Genomic DNA, 20,477 nt, shown 5'->3' on the forward strand with positions numbered 1-20,477 from the left:
TTATGCAGATGATGCTTGCAAATGGAAATTTTAGTGCGTCTGGCAATGGCTGTAATTATATCAGCCTCAGCAGTGTCAGTAAACAGGCAAAATCTATTAGGGTAAATCACAATCTCAAGTGTTGTCGCATAGACCTAAGTGATTCATGATTTGCTTATGATGCGGTTTCTAATTGTGTGACAAAAAGACAGATCTCTTCATTGTCAATTGGATTTTTCTATATGACTAATTACCACAAGATAATTTCTTCTCAACTCAACTATTCTGCAGATTACATTTCCCAAAATTAGAAACAAATTGCCATGCAGAAAATCCAGGAATCTCAGGTTTACGACGTCCACTCATTTCAAATCTAGCGGGTGTTTAATGTCTCCCAATAGGAAAAACCAGAGCAGAAGAAAACATGCATCGACATTTCTTCAGTTTTCTTTTACAAATCTTATACTTTAGACTATAACATTGGATAACAAGTAAATTGTACATTACATTATTATGCATCAGGAGCAAGCTGCCAAGAGTAAGGTTATTGTTTAGTTATCAACAAGTCAATCTATGTGCTGTTTTGCCTTCCAGAATTCCACATCCGTCCATATCAACTCTCAACTAGGCTGCAATTCTGATGTGCATGCTGCAGAATCCTACACGGACAAATAAGATATGAACATCTCAGAAGAAAGGGAATCCCTGCTGGGAATGACGAGTTCCACTGTATAACAAGATTCATAGCATATTGCAATCATGGCCAGACGCATTCTAAGGGAGTCGCATTCTATGGGATGAATGCAATTAACAGTGACCCAAATGGGCCAGAATTAATTAGGACTATACTATGGGATATGGAAGCCAAGCATAAGAACACATTTTAGATAACTATTTCTGAAACACATATTTGGTACTAAATTTAGATAATGGGGCTTGAAAGGAGATTACCATTTTGCAAGTCTGGACAATGCATGAAATTCGTTAATATTTTGTTTCAAATGCTGTGAAAGTCATATGGGGAGCAAGGCAAATTCTTTATGCTTAAGAGTGATGGATTCTTTATTCGATGTTTTAACATCTCATTGCAAGATTAAATGAATAAGCACACCTCCTTATATCATTTCAGCTTGGCAATCAATTAACTTGAGACTTAGCAGCTTGAAGCATTTCCACTATTAGGGTCTTCACATCCCTAAGAAAATAAAAGAAACATGCTTATTAAAAATAGTAGAACTAAAGCCAGATATCAATACGAAGCTTATGATCCACTTAAGTACAGTATAAAGTCATGGTACATGATAGAAGCATTCTGGATATAAAAGAACCTGTGGGCCATTGCAGAAGGCCATCCATAAGTTTCTTTGCCCAAGGGTTTCAATCATAGCAGGACATTATGATTGGGTTCCCAAAGGAAATAGGCCCTGCTTTTTTCCATGCATGACATTTCACAAGTAAAACAAGAGTGTATATGAAAAAAAATCAATTAAATTCTGATATTTGCTTCCTTGAGAAATCATCATATTAACTTTGGATAATCAACTTGCCAACGCAACTTTCAAATGAAGTACAAAAGTAAGATGAGAGCCTAACAGGACTTATTAATAGGCAAAAGAATAGGATAAGTTGAAAACTGCATATGAAGGATAAAAGTTAAAAGGATTATCTCACACCAAAGAACCATCTGATTTCGACAAGGGACTAGAAATTCATAGTTAAGGTGCCTCACTTTCTGTCTTCTGCATATCTAGGGAAAGGAGCCTGAAGCTTATTAACTTCGGAAATTTCAACTTGTCAACAAAAACTGTAACTTTCAAATGAAGTATAAAAGTAAAATGAGAGCCTAACAGGAAATACTGTGAGGCAAAAGAGTAGGAAAAGTTGAAAACTGCATATGAAGGATAAAAGTTATAGGATTGTCTCACACAAAAGAACCATTTGGTTTCCAGAAGGGACTAGAAATTCATAGTTAAGGTGCCTCACTTTCTGTCTTCTGCACGTCTAGGAAAAGGAATCCGAAGCTTGCAAGTATTCCCTTGGCAAACAGCCTAGAAGAGAAGAAAGAAAAAAAGAAGGTCAAATGCATTTATCAGAGGAAGAGGAACAGTTTTAAGTTCCGAAAAGAATCTAAAAGACAATGTGTCAGCAAAAAAGCAGTTCCAGAAAGAGCCAACCTCAAACAGGATCATTACCTTCACATTAAAACCCAGACTATCAATATCTAGAATGTAGGCAGAGTCCACCTGAAGAAAAACATGAAATCAGACTAGTGATATTCAATTTAATTTTGTTGAATGAACAGCAATTACAAATAGCGGGGAGAAATGGAAGGGAGGAGGGGGAAGAGAACTTTTACTTAGTTTCTTTCTACTGTTAATAGAGAAAATTCAGATAAAAATTAGAAAGATAAATAGACAGATCTTCATTAATACACTATGCTGAGCTGAGCAAGTCAAGGTTGTAGTCAACTTGCCCTAAAAGGTTCTTCAAAACTTCTACCACATTCAGAGAAAATTTTCTGAACCAAAAAGGAGAATTTCAAAAACTTCTCTTCCTTTCATGTAACCCAACTAAGTCCAAACTAATATAAAATTTCTTCCTGTCTCCCTCCCAACCCCACCACTGCTCTCTCAAACATGTGAGCCCACACACATATACTGCCAGTTATCCCACTAGTTTTGAAGCCATAAAGGCTAGTTCTGTTGACTACTCATTTATGTGTAGCAGCCGGGCTTATCAATAATTATGATTTCTAACTTCCTAGATATAGTAGAAATATAACTAGTAATATGCCAGATTACCGCAGTTGATGTTGAATGTTGCACAATGAGCCTTGTATCCTCCCCATGATCTCTATTCATATGAGACTAAAAAGAAAAACAAGATGACAATTGGAGTGAGGATGACTGGAGCAGAAAAGTTAAAAACAGACAAACAACATAGATGCATAACCGGACAAGAAATATACCGCCACAGGCTTAGAAAACTGAGCTATTGGATCGACTTTAGCAGCTTGGTACTCTTCTTTGCTAAACTCTGATATTTAAGACAACATAGATAAAATAATTTGGACAAATACAGTAAGAAAAAAAAATGCAAAACAGTGCACAAACCTCCTGACCCAAGTAAAGCAGTTGCAACTCCTGACACATATCGCACAACTTTTGGTTCAATGCGTATAAATTGAAAGTCACCAAAGTCAACCTTCAGGTTGTAAGAATCGATAAGTACTCTTGATGTGAAACAATGTTGCTGGATGATAATAAAGCATGGGAAAAAAAGAGGAAACAAGTTACCCAGAATGCATTTGGATGCTTTGCCAGATATGCAGTTCGAACGGCACTACGATCTCCCTCAGAAACCTAAATAATTGATCAAAAGAGAGAAAATAATTCACATCAATCCCACCAGCGAAAACAGAAGGGTGAAGGTAAAATACATCCAAAGTAATGAATTTAAGATAACATTCAAAAGAAATCAGAGATGAAAACGACTTACAGAGACGGCATCACCGTGCAGTGTAATTACCAAATCAGTCCTATCCTCGTGATCTCTAGCAACAAGTAATGAGCATTTTGAATTAGCTAAAAGGTCCTGCAAAAGCAAGTTTCAGATAGTCATAGGAATGTAAAGAGGTTAAATATTGAGAGTAATTAAGTAAATTAAAAAAGATAAAAAGATAACTCTGGGTTATTAAATCATTAAAAATAAAGGTAGATAAAAAGAGCCATAAATAAATTAAGAAACATAATTTGCCCATGACAATTCAATTTGGTCCAGAATCTTAATTATGTAAATTTGGCGGCACTGCTGACGGATAATTTCATGAGGAGAGATTCTTGGCAACTTTATTAGCACAAAATAGATCTGACTTAATGAAAAACTGCCACTAAATGATGAAGAGAATTCTAAATCTATGGTGATACAAGCCAATTCAAATAAAGTAAGAGAAAAAGAAGTAAGAGCTTAATGTATCTGAAGAGAATTCAACATATTTCAATTATAATAGTTACCAGCCAGTTTCACTACACCTTGGGCAATGCAGGGAAAGTATATTCATGAACATGGCTAGTCAATTTAAAGTATATGAATCCACAAGGTTCATGCTTGTTGTTTTCATGATTATACATCACTGATTCTAAATAAACTGATGGTACTTTCATTTATACAATAGATAAACAATTCCTAGTTCAAGCATGCAGATTACAAAGCAAACCTTTGAATGATTTGCCAAGCTGCTCACTGCTAGTATTGGAGTTCCATCAACATCACATGCAAAATCAACCATCGACCCAGATGGATAACCGTCATGCTTCTGTTCATGAAAGCAATTACTAAAAGTCAGCAAGCAGGGAAGATGTAGCCCAAGCAAAAAATGCTGCAATCAAGTTGAGACCAGTGTGCAACAAGAAAAGCCAGACCAAAAGGGCTACCATTTTATATACCATTAGTTTCTCAATGTTAATTAACTCAGATTTTGATGGGATGTACAATTTTCATTCACCATATGGTAATTTCATGTACTCCTTAGAGCTTCAACTTATATGTACCCTACCAGCTTCTCTCCTTCCACCCACAGTCTATCCTCTCCTTTTACATTAATGCTGGCATTAATTTAGAGAAGTTCATGAACATTTCAACCATATCTTATCCACATCATAGTGATTTTGCACTTTTAGTTAGTTTCATAATCCAAAAACTCTTAGGCCCAATTACAACCATATTGATTGTTGAGGCAAACCACCCAAAACGTGAATTCTAGTTAATCCACCACCCAAGCCAAAAAGCTTTAGCACTTCCCTGAATTTACTAAGTCTTGATTGAATCACTAAGAAAAACTATTGATGACCATCCACTTCCCATGCCAGCTTAAAGTATCATAACAAAAATGTCGTTTCCATTATTTATCAATATATATACCCACAGACAGATATAAATTGCTTCCATCATTTCTGTTTTGATTAATAAGATGACAACTTTATGAGCAACAAACCTGAGAAAAAGTCGAAAGTACACCACGCGAACTGTGATAAAGCACAGTTCTAATCTCCTCAACAGGTGAAAGTCTAGCAGCCTTTTCCTATAAAAATTACACAACAAACCCAACACCAATCGATCAGTAAACGTTCAAGAATCATGTTTTCAACATATAATTAAAGTTAATACTAAAAGAGATATATAAATACAAAGTGAAAAAGAAAGAACCTACTTGGTGAGTTTGAATCAACTGGAACAAATTGGCATCACTACTAACATCCCCAGATGAAAAAGCCTGATCATCACAAAGGTAAGAGCTTTAAAACAAATTAAAAGAAACCCAATAATTAAAACAAGTGAACTATCAAAAATAAATAAATGATTTTTATTTAATCATTTATTTATTTATATATTACCTGCATTGATGACGACTGAGTTGTTGCAGAGGCCATAGAAAGAGAAGGACGACGATGGTTCAGAGAGAAAGATGAGTGGCAAAATGGCAAAAAGGAAGAAGAAAGATGGGCTTTGTTGGCATTTACGCGCGTAAATATAGGAAACAATGAACACTGCGCCATTGCGGTAGTCCTCATTGCTGCACGCGACAGAAATCAACCAACCGATGACACCGCCACCTAACTGCTCTCTCTCTTTACTTAATTATTAATTGCCCGTTTCGTATAACTTTATCTAAACTTTACAAATAAACAAATAAATAAAATGGAGGATGGAGTCTCGGTTCAAAATGTTGAAGAAATGGAGTCGTGTCACTGACTTCTTATCAAGCTCATTTTATGTGGAGCTCTCTCCGCCTGGTTCACATCAAAAGATTGAATTTCTGTTTTCTTTTATACGATGCTTAATTTCAAATTAAATATATTATTGCTTTTTTTTTTCTCTAATATTTGATTTTGAATGATTATATTCATAAATTTATTTAAATAAATTATCCTTTTAAATTTTAGTTTGACGAATAGAAATTCTTTTAAAGGTAAAGATATAAAATAAAAAGAAAATTAAAAGATGTAAATTAATATTTAAAACGGATAAAATATCAATTTGCCTTTTGAATTTATCACTAAAATTTAGATATTTTTTGTTAAAATCAACTTATCTTTCAATTTGTCTCTTGAATTTATATTGAAAAGTCAAATACATACAATTTAAAAATTTTCAGTGAATAATTTTTTGAATTTGTGTAGATCAAATATACACAATTTAAATTTTTTAGAATATAAAATAATATTAAAATTTTAAATTTTAATTAAATTATAAAATTAAAAATAATATTTATTTTATTAATTTACTGACACGATATTTAATGGTGCGCTGTATAAAAGTTTGTTTGGTTAAATTTAAAATTCAAATTTAATTGACTAAAAACGACAAATTATAACCTATTTATTAAGAAAGTTATAACTTTATTTATCTAATTATTAAAAAGTTAAAGTTTGACTTATTTAATACTTGTAATTTTTTATTATTTAGATCTAAATTTTAAATTTTACCGAATATACTTTTATATAACGCGTCACTAGATATTGTATCATTAAATTAATAAAATAAATAAAATTTTCAATTTTACAATTCAATTAAAACTTAAAGATGTAATTTCACTTTTTAAAAAAAAATTAAATTGGATGTATTTTATCTTCAAATATGAATTTAAAAGACTATTTGCTAAAAGATTTAAATCATATATATTTAACTTTTTTACGATTCAAAACTAGAATCTTTTATTTTGTTGTTTATTTTACTTTTTTATATGTACAAAATTACCTTTTTAGAAACATAAAAAATACCATTAGTTATGAGAATATATATATATATATATATATATATATATATATATTAATTTTTAAAATTTTATAAATATTTTTATTAATTTATTTATTAATAAGTTACATTTTTAATTAAACTGGCTCTAATTTCAAAAAATAACATATTAATTATATTTTAATATTATATTAACTAATAAAAGTTTCATAATCGGGATAATAATACTAATTTTACGATAAAAGATAGCATATTAAATATATTTTAAAATTATATTAAATAATATATTAATTTTTAATTAAATAACATTTTAATTTCAAAAATAATATTTTATATTTATTTTTAATAATAAATTAATTTTTAATTATATAATAAATTTCTTATGAACAAATAGTAATATTAACTATAATATTAAATTATACAATACTAATATTAATAAATATTTTAAAATAATTTTAATTATTATATATTAATAAAATTTAAAAATTTTAAAAGTTATTTAAAAATAATTCATTTATTATTATATTTAAAAATTATAAAATAATATTAAATATTAAAAAATTTATTAAATTATATCTATTAATTAGCTAACCTCCAAAATTAAACTAGCAGTGACTATTGAATAATAGAAACAAAATAATGAGAAAAAAATGAGGCCAAAACAAAATAATAAGGAAAAGAATAACTATAAAATAAAATCAAAATGCTGGAATTAAGCTAAAATAATCGAATAAAACCAACCCTAAATCCAAACACTAAAACAACGATAACAAATTTAAGACAGAAATCAGATCTCAAATAAAATCGAAGTCTAATCGCAATCAATACACACTAATTGATGATTTCACTTCTTTTGAGTTTGTCCTTTCTTCTTTTAATTTATACAGAAAAAGAACAAACCATGGCGGTAATAAAACTATAAAAATCAAGCAGCAATGAAAAAAAGGAATCAATCGGAGTGGGAATCATCATCATCATCGTCATCATCATCGGAATAGAAAGCAGAGAGATTGGAGGGGTAAGGATTGTAGCAAAGGTAATTCCATAGAGAAAGAGCGAGACGGCCGAAGTGACGGAGAGGTAAGCAGAAGAGAAGATTCAACACTTGATCGCTGCTTAAACGCTCAGGATTGCATGCTATGTATTGACACACATTTGCTGATATGTTTGCTACTCTCACCACCACATTGCTGTTTAATACCATCTCTCTCTTTCTCTGTTTGCTGTTTTGTTGGTTTTGCGTTTTCCTTTTTCTTTTTTCTTTCCTTACCAAAATGAGAAAAAGTTATTTTGGCCACAATCCAAGGTGGTATTGGTACTAGAGACAAGAGTATAAGTCAAAAGGTACCCTAAACAATTTGGAGAAGGACAATTAAGTCTCTATCCTTTATTTTCACTCAATTTAACCCTTTAACTTTGAAAGAAAAAACGCAATTAAATACAAATCACTAACTCGGATAATATCTCAGTTTAATAGGATCTAATTAAATTTGCACTAATCATATAATGCCACATTTCTTTGCTTTTACCATTTTTCTCAAAATAAAAAATACTAAATAAATAAATTTTTAAAGAAAAAAATCGATGAGCTCGTCCTCTTCATCGTTACTCAACGCAATGGTAGATAAATGAAACACGTTTGTCGTTTGATTTTTTTTTACCTCTATTGAGACCAGTGTTGTAATTGGCCTTGCCAATAGCTCTACCTTTGCACTAGCCTCGTCAACGCCGCCTTCGCAAGCCTCACCAACATACCTTCACTATTGATGAACGATAAATCGCCTTCACCACTCTCGTCTCTGCCTTTGACAATGAGCAATAGATTAAGAAAAGGACAAGCAACAACCTTCAAACTTTTGTACGGTGGCAAAGGAGCAACGAGAGGACAAAGCAATGGAAAGTAAACGACTAATAATGGATTATTGTTGATTGTTTTGAATGATTGATTATTTGCAATTTCTTTTATTATTAGAATATGTGAAATTGATATAATATTATTTTTAATTAATAATTTTTCTCTTAAAGAAAATAATACAGTTAGGTGTCATTATTTGATTGCCAGGTGCCATCACTTGATTGGCTTATCATTTTATGTGATCCTAGTACCATTAAGGATGTTAGTAATTAGATTTAATTGGATTTTTTTAAAATGCTAAAGGGTCAATTTGAGACATTTTGAAACATGAGGGTCAATTATACTTTCCCAAATTGTTTAGGGGCTTTCTTGTAAGTATAGAGACATGAAACTACGTCGTATTTGTGATTGAATGAAAAATTCAAACGTTATCGTTCCCCTTGCATAGGTTTATCTAACAACAAAATGCGTCCTACTAGTGAAGATAGATTAGAAGGATACCGGTTTATCTTTGAAATGTATGCATGAACTATATTCATAAACAATGTAAATATACAGTTGATAAAGTTTTTGGTAAGGTGAAATGGGGAAAAAAGAAAATTTGATTGGATCAATGTTTGTCGACTTGAGGAATGGAAAGAATCAGTGGAGTGGATCACTGATGCAGAAATCCTTTGTCCTCCAAGTAAGACACAACTTGCCCAGCCATGGCGCCTGGTGTTGGACAGACTCCATCCTTTTCTTCTAGTTCTATCTGCATATAATCAAGTGAAATATATAAATACCACCATAACAAATAAATTAAAATCTTCCTGTAGGATATGTTTATTATGCTGTTTATAGCAACGGTCAAGCTAAAGCTTGGACTGGTGCAAACCTCGCAATTCAAAGGCGGTTCATAAGGATCATCTATACCAGTAAAACCTGCAATATAATAGGATCATGTTAACCACAGAACTCACTAGGAAGAAAGTTCATGTGTATTGTTTAGACACATGTTGAAGAAAGATTTCGCAAAAATAGAAGGAAATACCAATAGCAAGGAATTATTATTTGATTTTTTCAAGCACTAAGCTATTGTTCTTATTACTACTAAATTTTGATCAGTGTTACTGCAAATCACTACACCCTAGCAATTTGCAATCTGTATTAAATGATCCAGAATCTGGATAATTAGCAATTTGAGGCATCAGAATCTCAGCATTCCAAGATGCAAACAGCCATAGAGAAAATTAAAAAACCTCAATTACACAAATATCAGAGAGCATGTTAATTTGATACTAATTGTTATATAGTATAAGGATATCAGAAATTCTTTTGTGGTTTTTCTTATTTGATTCTCTGGTAATTTACAGGTATGTAAGTATATGCTAGCCTTGTGTTTCTCGCATCCTTCTCTGGGGATATGAGCTATGTAGGGAGAGGATGCATAGACAAGCAAGAAGCTCAGGTCATTGTGTAAAAGCAGCATTTAAGATATGTTTTTAAGAGCAAACCTTTGATCTTTCCTGCCCGTGCAAGCTTATAAAGGCCTTTACAATCTCTTGACTCACACAATGATAGAGGCATGTTCATGAAAACCTGTATAGATACAAGTAAAATGACGATCCATCATCAAGAAATACTTGCCAATTTATAAATGGGAACCAATTATAAACAGGTCTTGCCTCAATGAAATTTGCATCTGTCAACATAGCACGGCAAGCATCTCGGTCTTTTCTGTATGGAGATATCAGACTAGCAATGCATATTAAACCAGCATCAGCAAATAGTTTGGCTACTTCCCCTAAATCAAATAAACATATCATCAGCAAGAAATGAAAATAAAAATGCATCCAAAGAAAACCCTATCATAAACCTTTACATGTCGTACCAAAGTGGAGACTGAGCAGATGTTGACCTTTGAATCATCACAAACTTCAGTAACATTCTCATTCTTGTTGTTATGATAAAACATGTTAACTATCAATATTTATCAATTTCCAAAATTGAAATTCATTGTAACCTTATACTTCTATAATGTGATCAGTTCAAGTTGATTTTGGATGCCAACAGTCTGCATGCATCTACAACACTTAAGCAGCTGGAAAACTTGCAAACAGTCAAATTATATATTGGTTTAAAATGTTCCTCCTTTCACCCAAAACAAAAGACCACCATCATTTTCTGTTCTTAATCAACTTTTCAACTTCCATTGCTATTAGAACATCGCAATTTGAAATGTGAAACTTTGAAATGCAAATTAGGCAAATACCAAAATTTGAAAACTGATGGCCTGGTTACTTTCCTGAACCAAAAGTAACCAGTAAAAGCTTCCCTACAGACTTCCCACTGAGTAACACCATAAACTTAGAACTTAGATCTGCTAAAACAAAGCACAAACCACTTGTAAAGCCCAGTGCATTAATGATTATCACAAAATTACTAGTTTATCTAAAAAAGAATTTACAGCTTTGGAATTAGATCAGTACTATTATCACAAACTAATTGCAGCTCATAACCATCAGAAACCCAGATACAACTTCCATTACACACATATAATATAAACCATGTTTTATATCAATATCACTGTGCATGTTTGCGCATTAGATTGTAAAACAATGAAGCGCCTATTTTATAAATTAACATTCATGGCCACAAAGTCCACTAATATGTCTGAATTACAAAATTATACTCACCAACCCTGCGTATATTTTCAGTTCGATCTTCAGCACTAAAACCAAGATCTTTGTTCAGTCCATGCCGGAGGTTATCTCCATCAAGAACATAGGAAAGCTTTCCCCGAGAGTGCAGTTCTCTGCTTAGCGAGCACGCTAGTGTGCTTTTCCCTGATAAAAGGTTAGCTAAAGGTTGAGAACTGAGAAGGAAACTGAGTCATCTACCACCAGGTTCCGTCCATCAAAATACACATATTAGCAAGTGATCAGATCTGTTGAACCATACCAATAAATGACATTACCAAATTAAAAGAACTCAAATTGATGCCTAGAGTCTACGCATGCAAGCCACAAAAGTTATAGATTTCTGACCTCTCCAAAAAGTAGAAAGTGTCTTAAAGTGATGAAACATTATCAATAGTAACACCTGATGATTAAAATATGTGAGAAAGTTATAAGAGATGAGTTCCATATAAACCTGATCCACTAAGCCCCGTAATCCAGACAACACATCCCTTCTGGTTAAGTAGTTTCTGCCTGTCAGACTTCCCAACTGGGCATTCTTGCCAAAATATGTTGCTAGAATTTGCCAAACTGGACATAGGAGATTCTATTTTCTTCAATTCACTTCTACAGTTGAACAATGATATCAACAACAGTCCAACAGTGAGATAACTGCACCAGTTTAATTTTTATTTGACAAAGAAGGAAAATCAAGGATAATAGCAACATGTTAAAAATATAAAGAACAGAAAATTACAGGGCTCATAAAGATAAGATGTGCAAAAGAAATCGGTTTCCGAAAGTTCACATTCTCAAATTATCCATTTCACTGGAACTTGAATGCTCCGTTTCCAGGTATATCATTTCAAGATTGTTCAGCATGCACAGCAAAATCCACATCTCATACAACAGAGGAATCCTATCTTTGATAAAAACGAAATTTAAAAAGTATAGTAATTCAATGAATCAAAATGCAAATCTTTTTCAAAAGCATCAAATTATCTCTCACAGTTAAGCAAAACCCAATGACCCATTTAACTACAGCTATGATCTAAATGCCAACTACAACACATCATCAAGAACCGAGGCAGAAAAAAGAGAACCCTTTTACTCTCTCATGAAATTCAAAAAAACCCACTTTTCCCATTATTAAGAAATGCACATTAGCAAGAAGGTGATCACTTGACAATCAATTGGGGAAGAGAAAAATGTACATTACACCGAAGTGTTTTGCAAACTCAAGAAGGTGACACTTACCGAGACAAACATAAACTTAACCCAAAAGAATAAAGAAGATAAATTAGCAACCTAAATCACATAAGAACGAAACTCAAAAGGACAAAGAAAGAGCAGATACCAGAAAAAGACTTGCAGTTTAGCTTCAGAGAGAGAGAGAAAGGTCGCTCCTTTTAGTATTGTTGATTATTATAGTTTGTTTGTCGGGAGAGAGAGAGGGGTGTCTCTCTGGAAGAAGGCGTAGTAACAGGAGTGTTGAAGCTACGATTAAGGATGTGTTTATGAGTTTTCTACCGCTCGTCTTCGTCGCCAGTTTATATAGGATCTTAAAAGGAAAAATTCTGACAAAAATAAATATGGAGTAATAATTAAAATTTAATTGTCAGGAAAATAACAAGAAAAATATAATATGGCGACATTTATAAAGAAAAATAAGAAATAAAAGGAAAATTATCTACAAATTTTTAATAGAAAAAGATATTTATATTTCTTTTATTCATTTATTATTTTATATTTAATTGTTATTTTATTTGTAATTTTTTATGCTAAAGTAGCATGTTTATGATATAATTTCAAAATATGATTTTTATATGATTGATCTGAAATATTTAGTAGATATGCTTTTTATTTTTGAAGGAAAAAAGAAAACAAATGTATGAATAACAATTCTCAATTGTTGAAATTTTATATACATTTCAAGGGTTGAATTTAAATTGTTTGTTCTAAATGATTAATAACTGCTTGCAACTTTTGTTTTGCATAAAATATTTTCTAAAACAATTTTTATATTTTTCATTACTTTTTTTTAGAAAAATTTAAAATATAAAATATGTGTCTAATTAAAATAAAAATTAAGAGATTTTTTATATGTATTATTTCCTTTTTTGACATAAAAAGTAACTTTTTGAATTTTGTAAAATCATACAAATAAAAAAAGAATTTGTATAAAAACTAACAAAATATCTTATCAATTAATGTTAATAAATTAATTATATAGAAATACTAAACATAATGAAAAATAAAGTTATATGGTTCGCCAATGGCGTGTTAGAGTTGGTCCCAGTTAAGTTAGTGAAATTATCAGTCCTAATTGGAAACACGTGTCCAATTAGGCTCCTAATTTTGGCATTCCACATTTTCTCATTTTCCACTTTGTTTAATGTTCATTTTCTTTTGATGGGATACCCTTCATTTTAATCTTGTCCTTAACAATATTCTTTCTTATTTTGGTTGGTTTTTCTATTTCTATTCTTTTTCTATATTATTTTTTTTTATCAAACTAATCTTACTCTTGGATCTTGTTCATAAGATTTCTAAAAATCAATATTTTTACATATTCTTCTAATTTCTATATACATTAAACTGTTACAGTATCCTATATTTTATTATTTTATATTTTATTCTTTTTCGCCAACTTTCTTATATTTTCTTTTTATCATTTTTGTTATATTTCTTTTTCCTTCATATAAAATAAATAAATAAAAAAACTAGAAAATAGAATATAGGATACTGTAAATATAAATATAAAATAAATATTTAAAAATATTAAGATGGCAAAAAGAAATATTAAGTAAGTGGAAGCATAAGAAACATAAAAAAATATTTCGGGAAGCCTTTCATTTGTCTATCATTATAGATAATACTATCCGTATTTTCTATGGAATTCGAACCTGAACTTATGATTCATTAATTATTTCATGGGTCCTTTTTTTATTTCAGCATATCGACTTACACTTAGCTATTATTATTCTTTTCTTTTTTCATAGATGAATTCTACCGATTTTCACATCTCGGATTTACATATACAACATATATCACTGTCAAAAGGAAATTTCTTATTATTTAGATATTTCGATTCAAAAAAGTTAAAGATTAAAAACTTGAAAGAAAAAAACAAGGATTGGTGAATCAAATACCATGGTTTAATAAAAAAATTTCTAATTAGTTGATAATATTGATTGATAACTTTGTGAGGGATTCGAACCCTCAATAGTTCTTTGCGAACTATACCGGTTTTCAAGACTGGAGCTATTAACCACTCGGCCATCTCTCCGAAAGATAATTTCTATTTTACTATTTTATTTTTATTCTGCCAAATAGAATAGAACACGACCATCGGAGTTGATACCATCACTGTACTATAGAAAGATATTTGGAGAATTCCTAGGCGTAGTGTTTCTTCCTCTATGCCGCCTATTGGTATTAGTGAGGAAGGGTTAACCTACACACTGCAATACAGAACCTATAGTCATAGGTGTAACCTTACATTTAATGCTAGAATTCACAATTGAAGTATATGAGGCTGCATTAATCGGGGATACCCGATAGAAGGAATTGTTTTATTTATAGAATGTCCTCGCTTTTTTTTTTTCTTTTTTATTTATCGTTAATGGTAGATTCTTTCCATATAGTATTGCCAGACCAAATCTTTTTTTGTTTTACGCCCCCTAACTCTTCCTCAACTAGGCTTGGGCAGAATGAATGTTCATTTGATATTGATCCTTATGGAGTGAAAAAGTAACTATACTGGATCTGCACGAATTTCCTGATAATATCCATAAATGACTTGTATTGAATTTAATAATAGGAAAATTCATTCTCTTTCTTCTTTTTTGACAGATATAAAGTCAAGTAAATAGAAAAACTATTCGAAGCGTCTTTCTTGCTTTGACCTACAAAATATTATATATTCTGGTTTTTTTTATTTTATTTTATCCGAAGGAAAAAAATATAACAAAATTAAAACATAAATATAATTTTATAAATTTTAAAGATCTAATAAATAAATGACCAAATAAAAAAAATATAATTAATATAAAAAGAAGTGGGATAATAAAGATTAAAAAATTTATATCTGAATATCTTTTAGAGAAAATATTTTAAAGATATTTTAAAATTAATATTGCTGTATAATTTTTATATTTTTTTAAATTTACAATATAATTATTTTTAGTTATTTTTTTATGTTTCAGTTAATTTTTTATTATTCTTTCTTCACCTTTTAATTGTTGTACTAAAAAATAATTAAAAACTGTACTTAAAAGAATATATGTTAATACTTTAACATAATAAAAATAAAGAAATAAAGTAAATTTATAAAAGAAAAACACAATTATTTTTAATATTTTTCCATAGAACAGGCCCATGAAATCCATAGAATAGGTTCAGTCCCAAACCCAAACCATCTTTTCTCCCTCTCATGAGTCTCGTGTCTTTTGCATCTCTACAGTAGCCCGCAATCCGCTGTCCACTTGATTCTTTTCCTATTTTGGGAGAGAGAATTAAGAAAGAAATCAAAATGCATGAAGTATAATGCAAGCGCTGCTACTGGTGGGACCCATCCCCACTGCACTTGAGGGTTCCGGTGCCATTTCGTCCTCCTCATCCTCCTTTATCGCCGGTGTAGTAGGTCCAGCATGGTGCTGGGCCCACCATCGTAACCGTTTATCTCATCATCTCCGTAAGTGGAGCTCAGTTGCGGCTGCATCATCATCACGAGCGGCTGCGAACGACGAGCAAGACCACTACGCTGTGCTCGGACTCACACGAAACGCCACGTCAGCTGATATCAAACAAGCTTACCGCCTTCTCGCTCGCAAGGTAAATTTAAACGTCTGAAAATGCAATCTAATTGAATTCTTTTTAGTCAATTCTCACGTTTGGAAAGCTTATAGAATTTGTAGAAATCAGTTCTTTCAGCTTAAAAAACAAACAAAACATTTTCAAAGAAATGAAATCATACCAAGAAATTGACATGATTTGCAAGAATATAATTCAATCGAACACTTGCACTTGATTTAATCCAAACAAAAAGAAATGAAATCATGCCATGACTGACATGTTTTTGCTAGAATTCAATTATTGCAAATGATTTATTCCAAACAAGGCCCGCATGAATCGTCTTTCTAGAGCTCATAAGAATTAAAAAGCCACACACTCACACATTTGTTCTCCGTCCCTCTCATGCTTATTGTGATATGTCAAATTGGTCATGCTGCCAGAATGTAGTAAAGGGAATCCCTTATGTTTTTTAATAACTTAAACTCATGCTTTCTGCGGGTCTTCAATGACTGGCCAGGGGCTTCATTACACGCTTTAGGTTGCATTATATGTGGGTCTTACATCCTTGCACTTTACACTTGTATTTCATGCAAAGCACATTTTAACTACCAACAAGTTTCCCCTTCCAAACCACTTGCTTGTCAGCATTATGATTTAGTCTTCAGTTATTTCAAGTGCAATTGTGAATAAATATCTCCTTCTGCATATCTTCTGGCTTGGAAATTCATTCAGGCTGCTCTGTGTGTTCAAGAACTATCTCTATCTCTAAGATGATGACAGTTAAACTTCATGACGTGTGTTCTTGTGTTGTGACTTGAATTACAGTATCATCCCGATGTCAGCAAGCATTCGCAAGCTGGTCAGCTGTTCATGAGTGTTCGTAATGCATATGAAGTGAGCATTCCTTAGTTTACCTTCTTGGAGCATATTTTACTTATTAATTTCTTATAGAATGATAATTTATGAACTTAATTATATATGATGTCGGTGCCATTTATCTTTTGAATAAAAGTAAGTGTAGGGAGGATTATAAACCTTCTTGGAGGATGAAATTTCTGTGGCTTGATCTGTTCAGTCATGTGTCTAATGCGTGAGAAATTGAAATATGACTCCACCGCACTGATTTTGTTAGAACACAACTGAAAGAGTAATGGGAAGTTAAAATAGAAACCTTCACCAAGGTAACATGGCACCTACTGTTATGAATTCACTTACTGGGGCTTTGCTGTCACATTGGTATCCTACAAATCTTAAATACACATCCAGATAGTCTGCTTAAACTCTTCCTTTTGGAACAGATTCTGTCAAATGAAGTTACAAGGACTCAATATGATCGAGTGCTTAGATTTCAAGAAGATAATGGAAGATCATATAGGGGGGAGTCATATTACAGCCCTGAATTTGAAGATGGACTGAGAATTTATAAATGGGCTGAACTGAGGCGGAAAATGCAGCGTGAAAGACGTTGGGAACGTTATGATGTAAATGATGAGAATTCAGATTCTGAAAGTGATATGGAAGAGGTGGCTGAAGAAGGAATCATGGATCAAGAAAGAGGTCCCTTTAGCGAAGTACTTAGATCTGTCTTTATGATTCTTGTTTTACTGCAACTGTTTGGTTCTCGGTTATCTCTTGCTTTCAGCAGTATGATGGCTTTGTTTGACCAGAAACTGGATGCTGGGTATAAGATTGGTTATTTCATTGCATGGGTTTTGGGTGGGAGAGGTGGGATATTGCTGATGCTGTGTCTCCAGTTTGCAAGCTGGGCTTGTGGAAAAACTAGCAGCAGTATAGTCGCGCTGACAGTAGTAGCCATGTGGGTTGGTTCCAATCTTGCAAGGTATGCTCCACTCCCACAGGGTGCTCTGCTTACACTGTTGTATATGTCTATCAAGCTGCAAGCTGACCTAAAGTGAAGCTGTAGTTGCTGCAGCTCCTGCTGGTAGTTCATTAGCAGTTAAACTAAATATTCGGTTCAGAAAGGATTCCATCTGCATATTCTGTATGACACAGTTGTCAATCATCAGATTGAATGGATAGTGATGATCCAATGATGGATTTGGTGCACATGAGGATGTGCATTGAATTAGCTTTTTATTTGTTTTCATCTTAAATCTGTTGTACATATTAGTGTTTTGATTAATCAAATAAAAGCAGTTATCTGTTTGTACAAAAAGATATATTAAGATCTCTTGAGAACTATGAATTTTAATAACTGAGTGTTATAGCAGAAAGTTCCTGCCAACTTGTTGCCTTGAGCTGATCAACCCACAGAATCAAATTATGTTCTTGAAAGAAGGGTTTTGCAGGTGATAATGATCATTATCCCAAATAGATTTTGGCGTTACAAGGTAAATTCTAAATTAATTCGTTTAAGAACAAAATATTAGTTGATGGAGAAATTATATCATTTCAGTTCTAATTTAATATCCTCCGGATTTTCCCCATCGTTCAATGCTGATGACCTTTAGTTTCATACATTTTGAAAAAATGACTTCAAAGGAGTGATAAAGTGATGAATCAATTATGCACAAACACTTCAAGGTTAATTTCATGAATCCAAAAGGGATTGCCAGCTGAGATAACTACAATTGAAGCATGTAATGACATGTATACTGAACATTACAAGTACCTGTTCTCAAATTACAACTTCTCCCTTTTCCACATCAAGAAAAAAGAGAACAGAAAAAGAAAAAAAGAAATTGAAAGAAAGATAATGAATGACAAACTTCTAGCTACTCTTCACTTTCTCATCTTCCCTCATCTCCTTTAGATTTCTCCACAGGTACTTCCCACTAGCCATGTCGACAAATACCCAGAATCCATTTTGAATTATCTGGATCAATCCATTAATATTTCAAGATTTTAGAATAAAAAAGAAACAAGCAAGAATCAAGAATCAAGAAAACCAAGAAACTCAAGAAATGAAACATACCCTTTTGGCACTGCATACTTTATTATTATTATTATCATCTTGCAATGGCTTCTTTTCAACCGTCGAGTCATCAGAAACTGTAGTTTCAATCTCCGGCGAGGACCGTACTGTCCTCCATGCAAAATAACCAGCCAAAACTGCTGAGAAAAACACCAAGATGAACCTCAAAGGACACATCTTTTTTATCTTATCTTCTTTTCTTGAGACACCCAAAGAACCAAGAACTGTTGTTGTTGATCAGCAGCAATCAAAGGTTAACGGAAAAGGGTTTTTGCCTTTTTTTTTTACCAAGACAGATGGAGAATTGGAGATGGCCAACAAAGACTGCTGAAGAAATGAGAGCCTTTGCTTAATTTGAGGGAAATCATTAATAGTTCTTATAACATGGATTAGTTTTGTAATAAAAGAAGAATAATTACAAATACGTCCAGGTTTAAAAATATAGAAAATGAAAGCGTATAATAAGATAAATCTAATGAGGGGTATCTATAATTTTGCGTATAACGTTTTGGATAGACAAAGGACAAACGCGTTTTTGGTAATAGAAGCTTCCAGTTAGGTAAAGTAAAATTTAAAAAAAAAAAAAAAAAAAAAAGAAGAAGAAGAAGAAGAAGGGCTGTATACAAGGTCAAAATGGCAGCTATACCTACTCTTGCCAATTCGCATACACTCATTTGGACATGATCAAGTCATGCTTTAATAATGTTTTTTTTTTTTAAAGTCTAACTTTTGACATTTTAAGTGTGGAAGGCTGTGGTGGCCACTTGCTTCTATTGGAGCTGTTGTGACTTGTAAGAATATCTTACTAATCTAACATTATGGACAAACTTGTTATAATCTTGGAATATTGAGGTCAATATGGTAATCCTAATCTTTTGGGCTTTTTCTGGCTCAGATGAGAATTTCAAGATGCATAAATTTTAATTAGTTTGGGCTGACACTTGCAGGATTTATTCGGGCCTGTTCTTTAAATATTAATAGAGGGATTTTCAGAAGTATCTTAAATTCAATATAAAAAATATCATTTTTATTGTGTAATTTATTTTTTAAAAATATTTTTTCAAACATTTTTCTTGAGATACGTTGTTTTGTTTTTTATATTGTTTTTGGAGTGTTTTATCAAAAAACAACCAAAAAAAACTAAAACCATATTTTTAAAAAAATCAAAAATCATATTTTAAATATTTTCACATAATAAAAATGAAAAGAAAAATATATAGATATTTTTTGTTATTTTTCCTAATCTATTTTTTTTTTTTTAAAAAAAGGGGTTAAAAGGTACAATAACTATCATTTAAAAATAGATTTATATTGTAGAGCATAAATCCCATTTAAACGAGAGGAGTGGGTTTAAGACCTTGAGTGCAAACCTTTCCTCTACCAAACAAACCATCTTCTTCAACCTAGACAAACACCATCATGAAGGCCAGTAGCAACCCAATCACCCAACCCATCAAAAGGCCACTAGACACCCTCATGCCACCAAACCCTAAGCTAA

General features: G+C 32.0%; 4 protein-coding genes across 14 annotated transcripts; 1 reads left to right on the forward strand and 3 right to left on the reverse strand.

Moving 5' to 3' along the window:
* Positions 1-393: 393 nt before the first annotated feature.
* Positions 394-5,785, reverse strand: LOC8276502. 10 transcript variants are annotated; one of them, XR_007214420.1, is made up of 15 exons: positions 5,373-5,785; positions 5,189-5,251; positions 4,973-5,059; positions 4,196-4,294; positions 3,478-3,573; positions 3,276-3,341; positions 3,093-3,183; positions 2,948-3,015; positions 2,781-2,846; positions 2,172-2,222; positions 1,963-2,027; positions 1,709-1,726; positions 1,308-1,403; positions 1,091-1,174; positions 394-638 (listed from the first exon to the last, which is right to left on the reverse strand). XR_007214420.1 is itself a non-coding variant. In XM_048370097.1 (14 exons), exons 1-13 carry the CDS (start codon positions 5,547-5,549, stop codon positions 1,117-1,119), a joined length of 1,005 nt encoding a protein of 334 aa, XP_048226054.1. In that variant the 5' UTR covers positions 5,550-5,784; the 3' UTR covers positions 394-638; positions 1,091-1,116. The 10 variants fall into 10 exon arrangements, 2 of the variants coding, with proteins under 2 accessions (XP_048226054.1, XP_002525422.2); XR_003079855.2 differs by having other exon boundaries at positions 1,651-1,726; positions 5,373-5,784; XR_007214421.1 differs by having other exon boundaries at positions 1,651-1,726; positions 1,905-2,027; positions 5,373-5,784.
* A 3,306-nt stretch (positions 5,786-9,091) lies between these two features.
* On the reverse strand, positions 9,092-12,791 carry LOC8276504 (adenylyl-sulfate kinase 3). 2 transcript variants are annotated; one of them, XM_002525378.4, is made up of 7 exons: positions 12,605-12,791; positions 11,723-11,874; positions 11,266-11,415; positions 10,255-10,373; positions 10,084-10,168; positions 9,465-9,511; positions 9,092-9,341 (listed from the first exon to the last, which is right to left on the reverse strand). In XM_002525378.4, the coding sequence occupies exons 2-7, from the start codon at positions 11,844-11,846 to the stop codon at positions 9,243-9,245; spliced, it is 624 nt and encodes a 207-aa protein (XP_002525424.1). In that variant the 5' UTR covers positions 11,847-11,874; positions 12,605-12,791; the 3' UTR covers positions 9,092-9,242. The 2 variants fall into 2 exon arrangements, with proteins under 2 accessions (XP_002525424.1, XP_015578668.1); XM_015723182.3 differs by having other exon boundaries at positions 11,723-11,919; positions 12,605-12,787.
* Positions 12,792-15,668: 2,877 nt separating this feature from the next.
* Positions 15,669-18,224, forward strand: LOC8276505. The gene is made up of 3 exons (XM_015723179.3): positions 15,669-16,083; positions 16,870-16,938; positions 17,343-18,224. The coding sequence occupies exons 1-3, from the start codon at positions 15,796-15,798 to the stop codon at positions 17,958-17,960; spliced, it is 975 nt and encodes a 324-aa protein (XP_015578665.2). The 5' UTR covers positions 15,669-15,795; the 3' UTR covers positions 17,961-18,224.
* Positions 18,225-18,568: 344 nt separating this feature from the next.
* Positions 18,569-19,441, reverse strand: LOC8276506. Its single transcript, XM_002525380.3, has 2 exons — positions 18,980-19,441; positions 18,569-18,880 (listed from the first exon to the last, which is right to left on the reverse strand). The coding sequence occupies exons 1-2, from the start codon at positions 19,154-19,156 to the stop codon at positions 18,776-18,778; spliced, it is 282 nt and encodes a 93-aa protein (XP_002525426.1). The 5' UTR covers positions 19,157-19,441; the 3' UTR covers positions 18,569-18,775.
* Between the last annotated feature and the right edge of the window lie 1,036 nt (positions 19,442-20,477).

Source organism: Ricinus communis, chromosome 10 (genome assembly GCF_019578655.1).
Source record: "Ricinus communis isolate WT05 ecotype wild-type chromosome 10, ASM1957865v1, whole genome shotgun sequence".
NCBI classification, from domain to species: Eukaryota; Viridiplantae; Streptophyta; class Magnoliopsida; order Malpighiales; family Euphorbiaceae; genus Ricinus; species Ricinus communis.

Bases quoted from the DNA above. Each gene is read 5' to 3' on its own strand.
- LOC8276502 (XM_048370097.1), bottom strand. From the start codon at position 5,549: ATGAGGACTACCGCAATGGCGCAGTGTTCATTGTTTCCTATATTTACG. The intron at 3,574-4,195 runs GTTTGCTTTGTA...TTGCTTTTGCAG, and splicing joins GCTTGGCAAATCATTCAAAG to GACCTTTTAGCTAATTCAAA. The intron at 3,016-3,092 runs GTTTGTGCACTG...CTTAAATATCAG, and splicing joins TGCTTTACTTGGGTCAGGAG to AGTTTAGCAAAGAAGAGTAC.
- LOC8276504 (XM_002525378.4), bottom strand. From the start codon at position 11,846: ATGTCCAGTTTGGCAAATTCTAGCAACATATTTTGGCAAGAATGCCCA. The intron at 11,416-11,722 runs GTTTATATGGAA...ACCTTTTATCAG, and splicing joins TACGGGGCTTAGTGGATCAG to GGAAAAGCACACTAGCGTGC. The intron at 9,512-10,083 runs GTTTGCTCTTAA...ATTATATTGCAG, and splicing joins ACGGGCAGGAAAGATCAAAG to GTTTTACTGGTATAGATGAT.
- LOC8276505 (XM_015723179.3), top strand. From the start codon at position 15,796: ATGCAAGCGCTGCTACTGGTGGGACCCATCCCCACTGCACTTGAGGGT. The intron at 16,084-16,869 runs GTAAATTTAAAC...CTTGAATTACAG, and splicing joins ACCGCCTTCTCGCTCGCAAG to TATCATCCCGATGTCAGCAA. The intron at 16,939-17,342 runs GTGAGCATTCCT...CTTTTGGAACAG, and splicing joins GTGTTCGTAATGCATATGAA to ATTCTGTCAAATGAAGTTAC.
- LOC8276506 (XM_002525380.3), bottom strand. From the start codon at position 19,156: ATGTGTCCTTTGAGGTTCATCTTGGTGTTTTTCTCAGCAGTTTTGGCT. The intron at 18,881-18,979 runs GTATGTTTCATT...GGATTGATCCAG, and splicing joins AAGTATGCAGTGCCAAAAGG to ATAATTCAAAATGGATTCTG.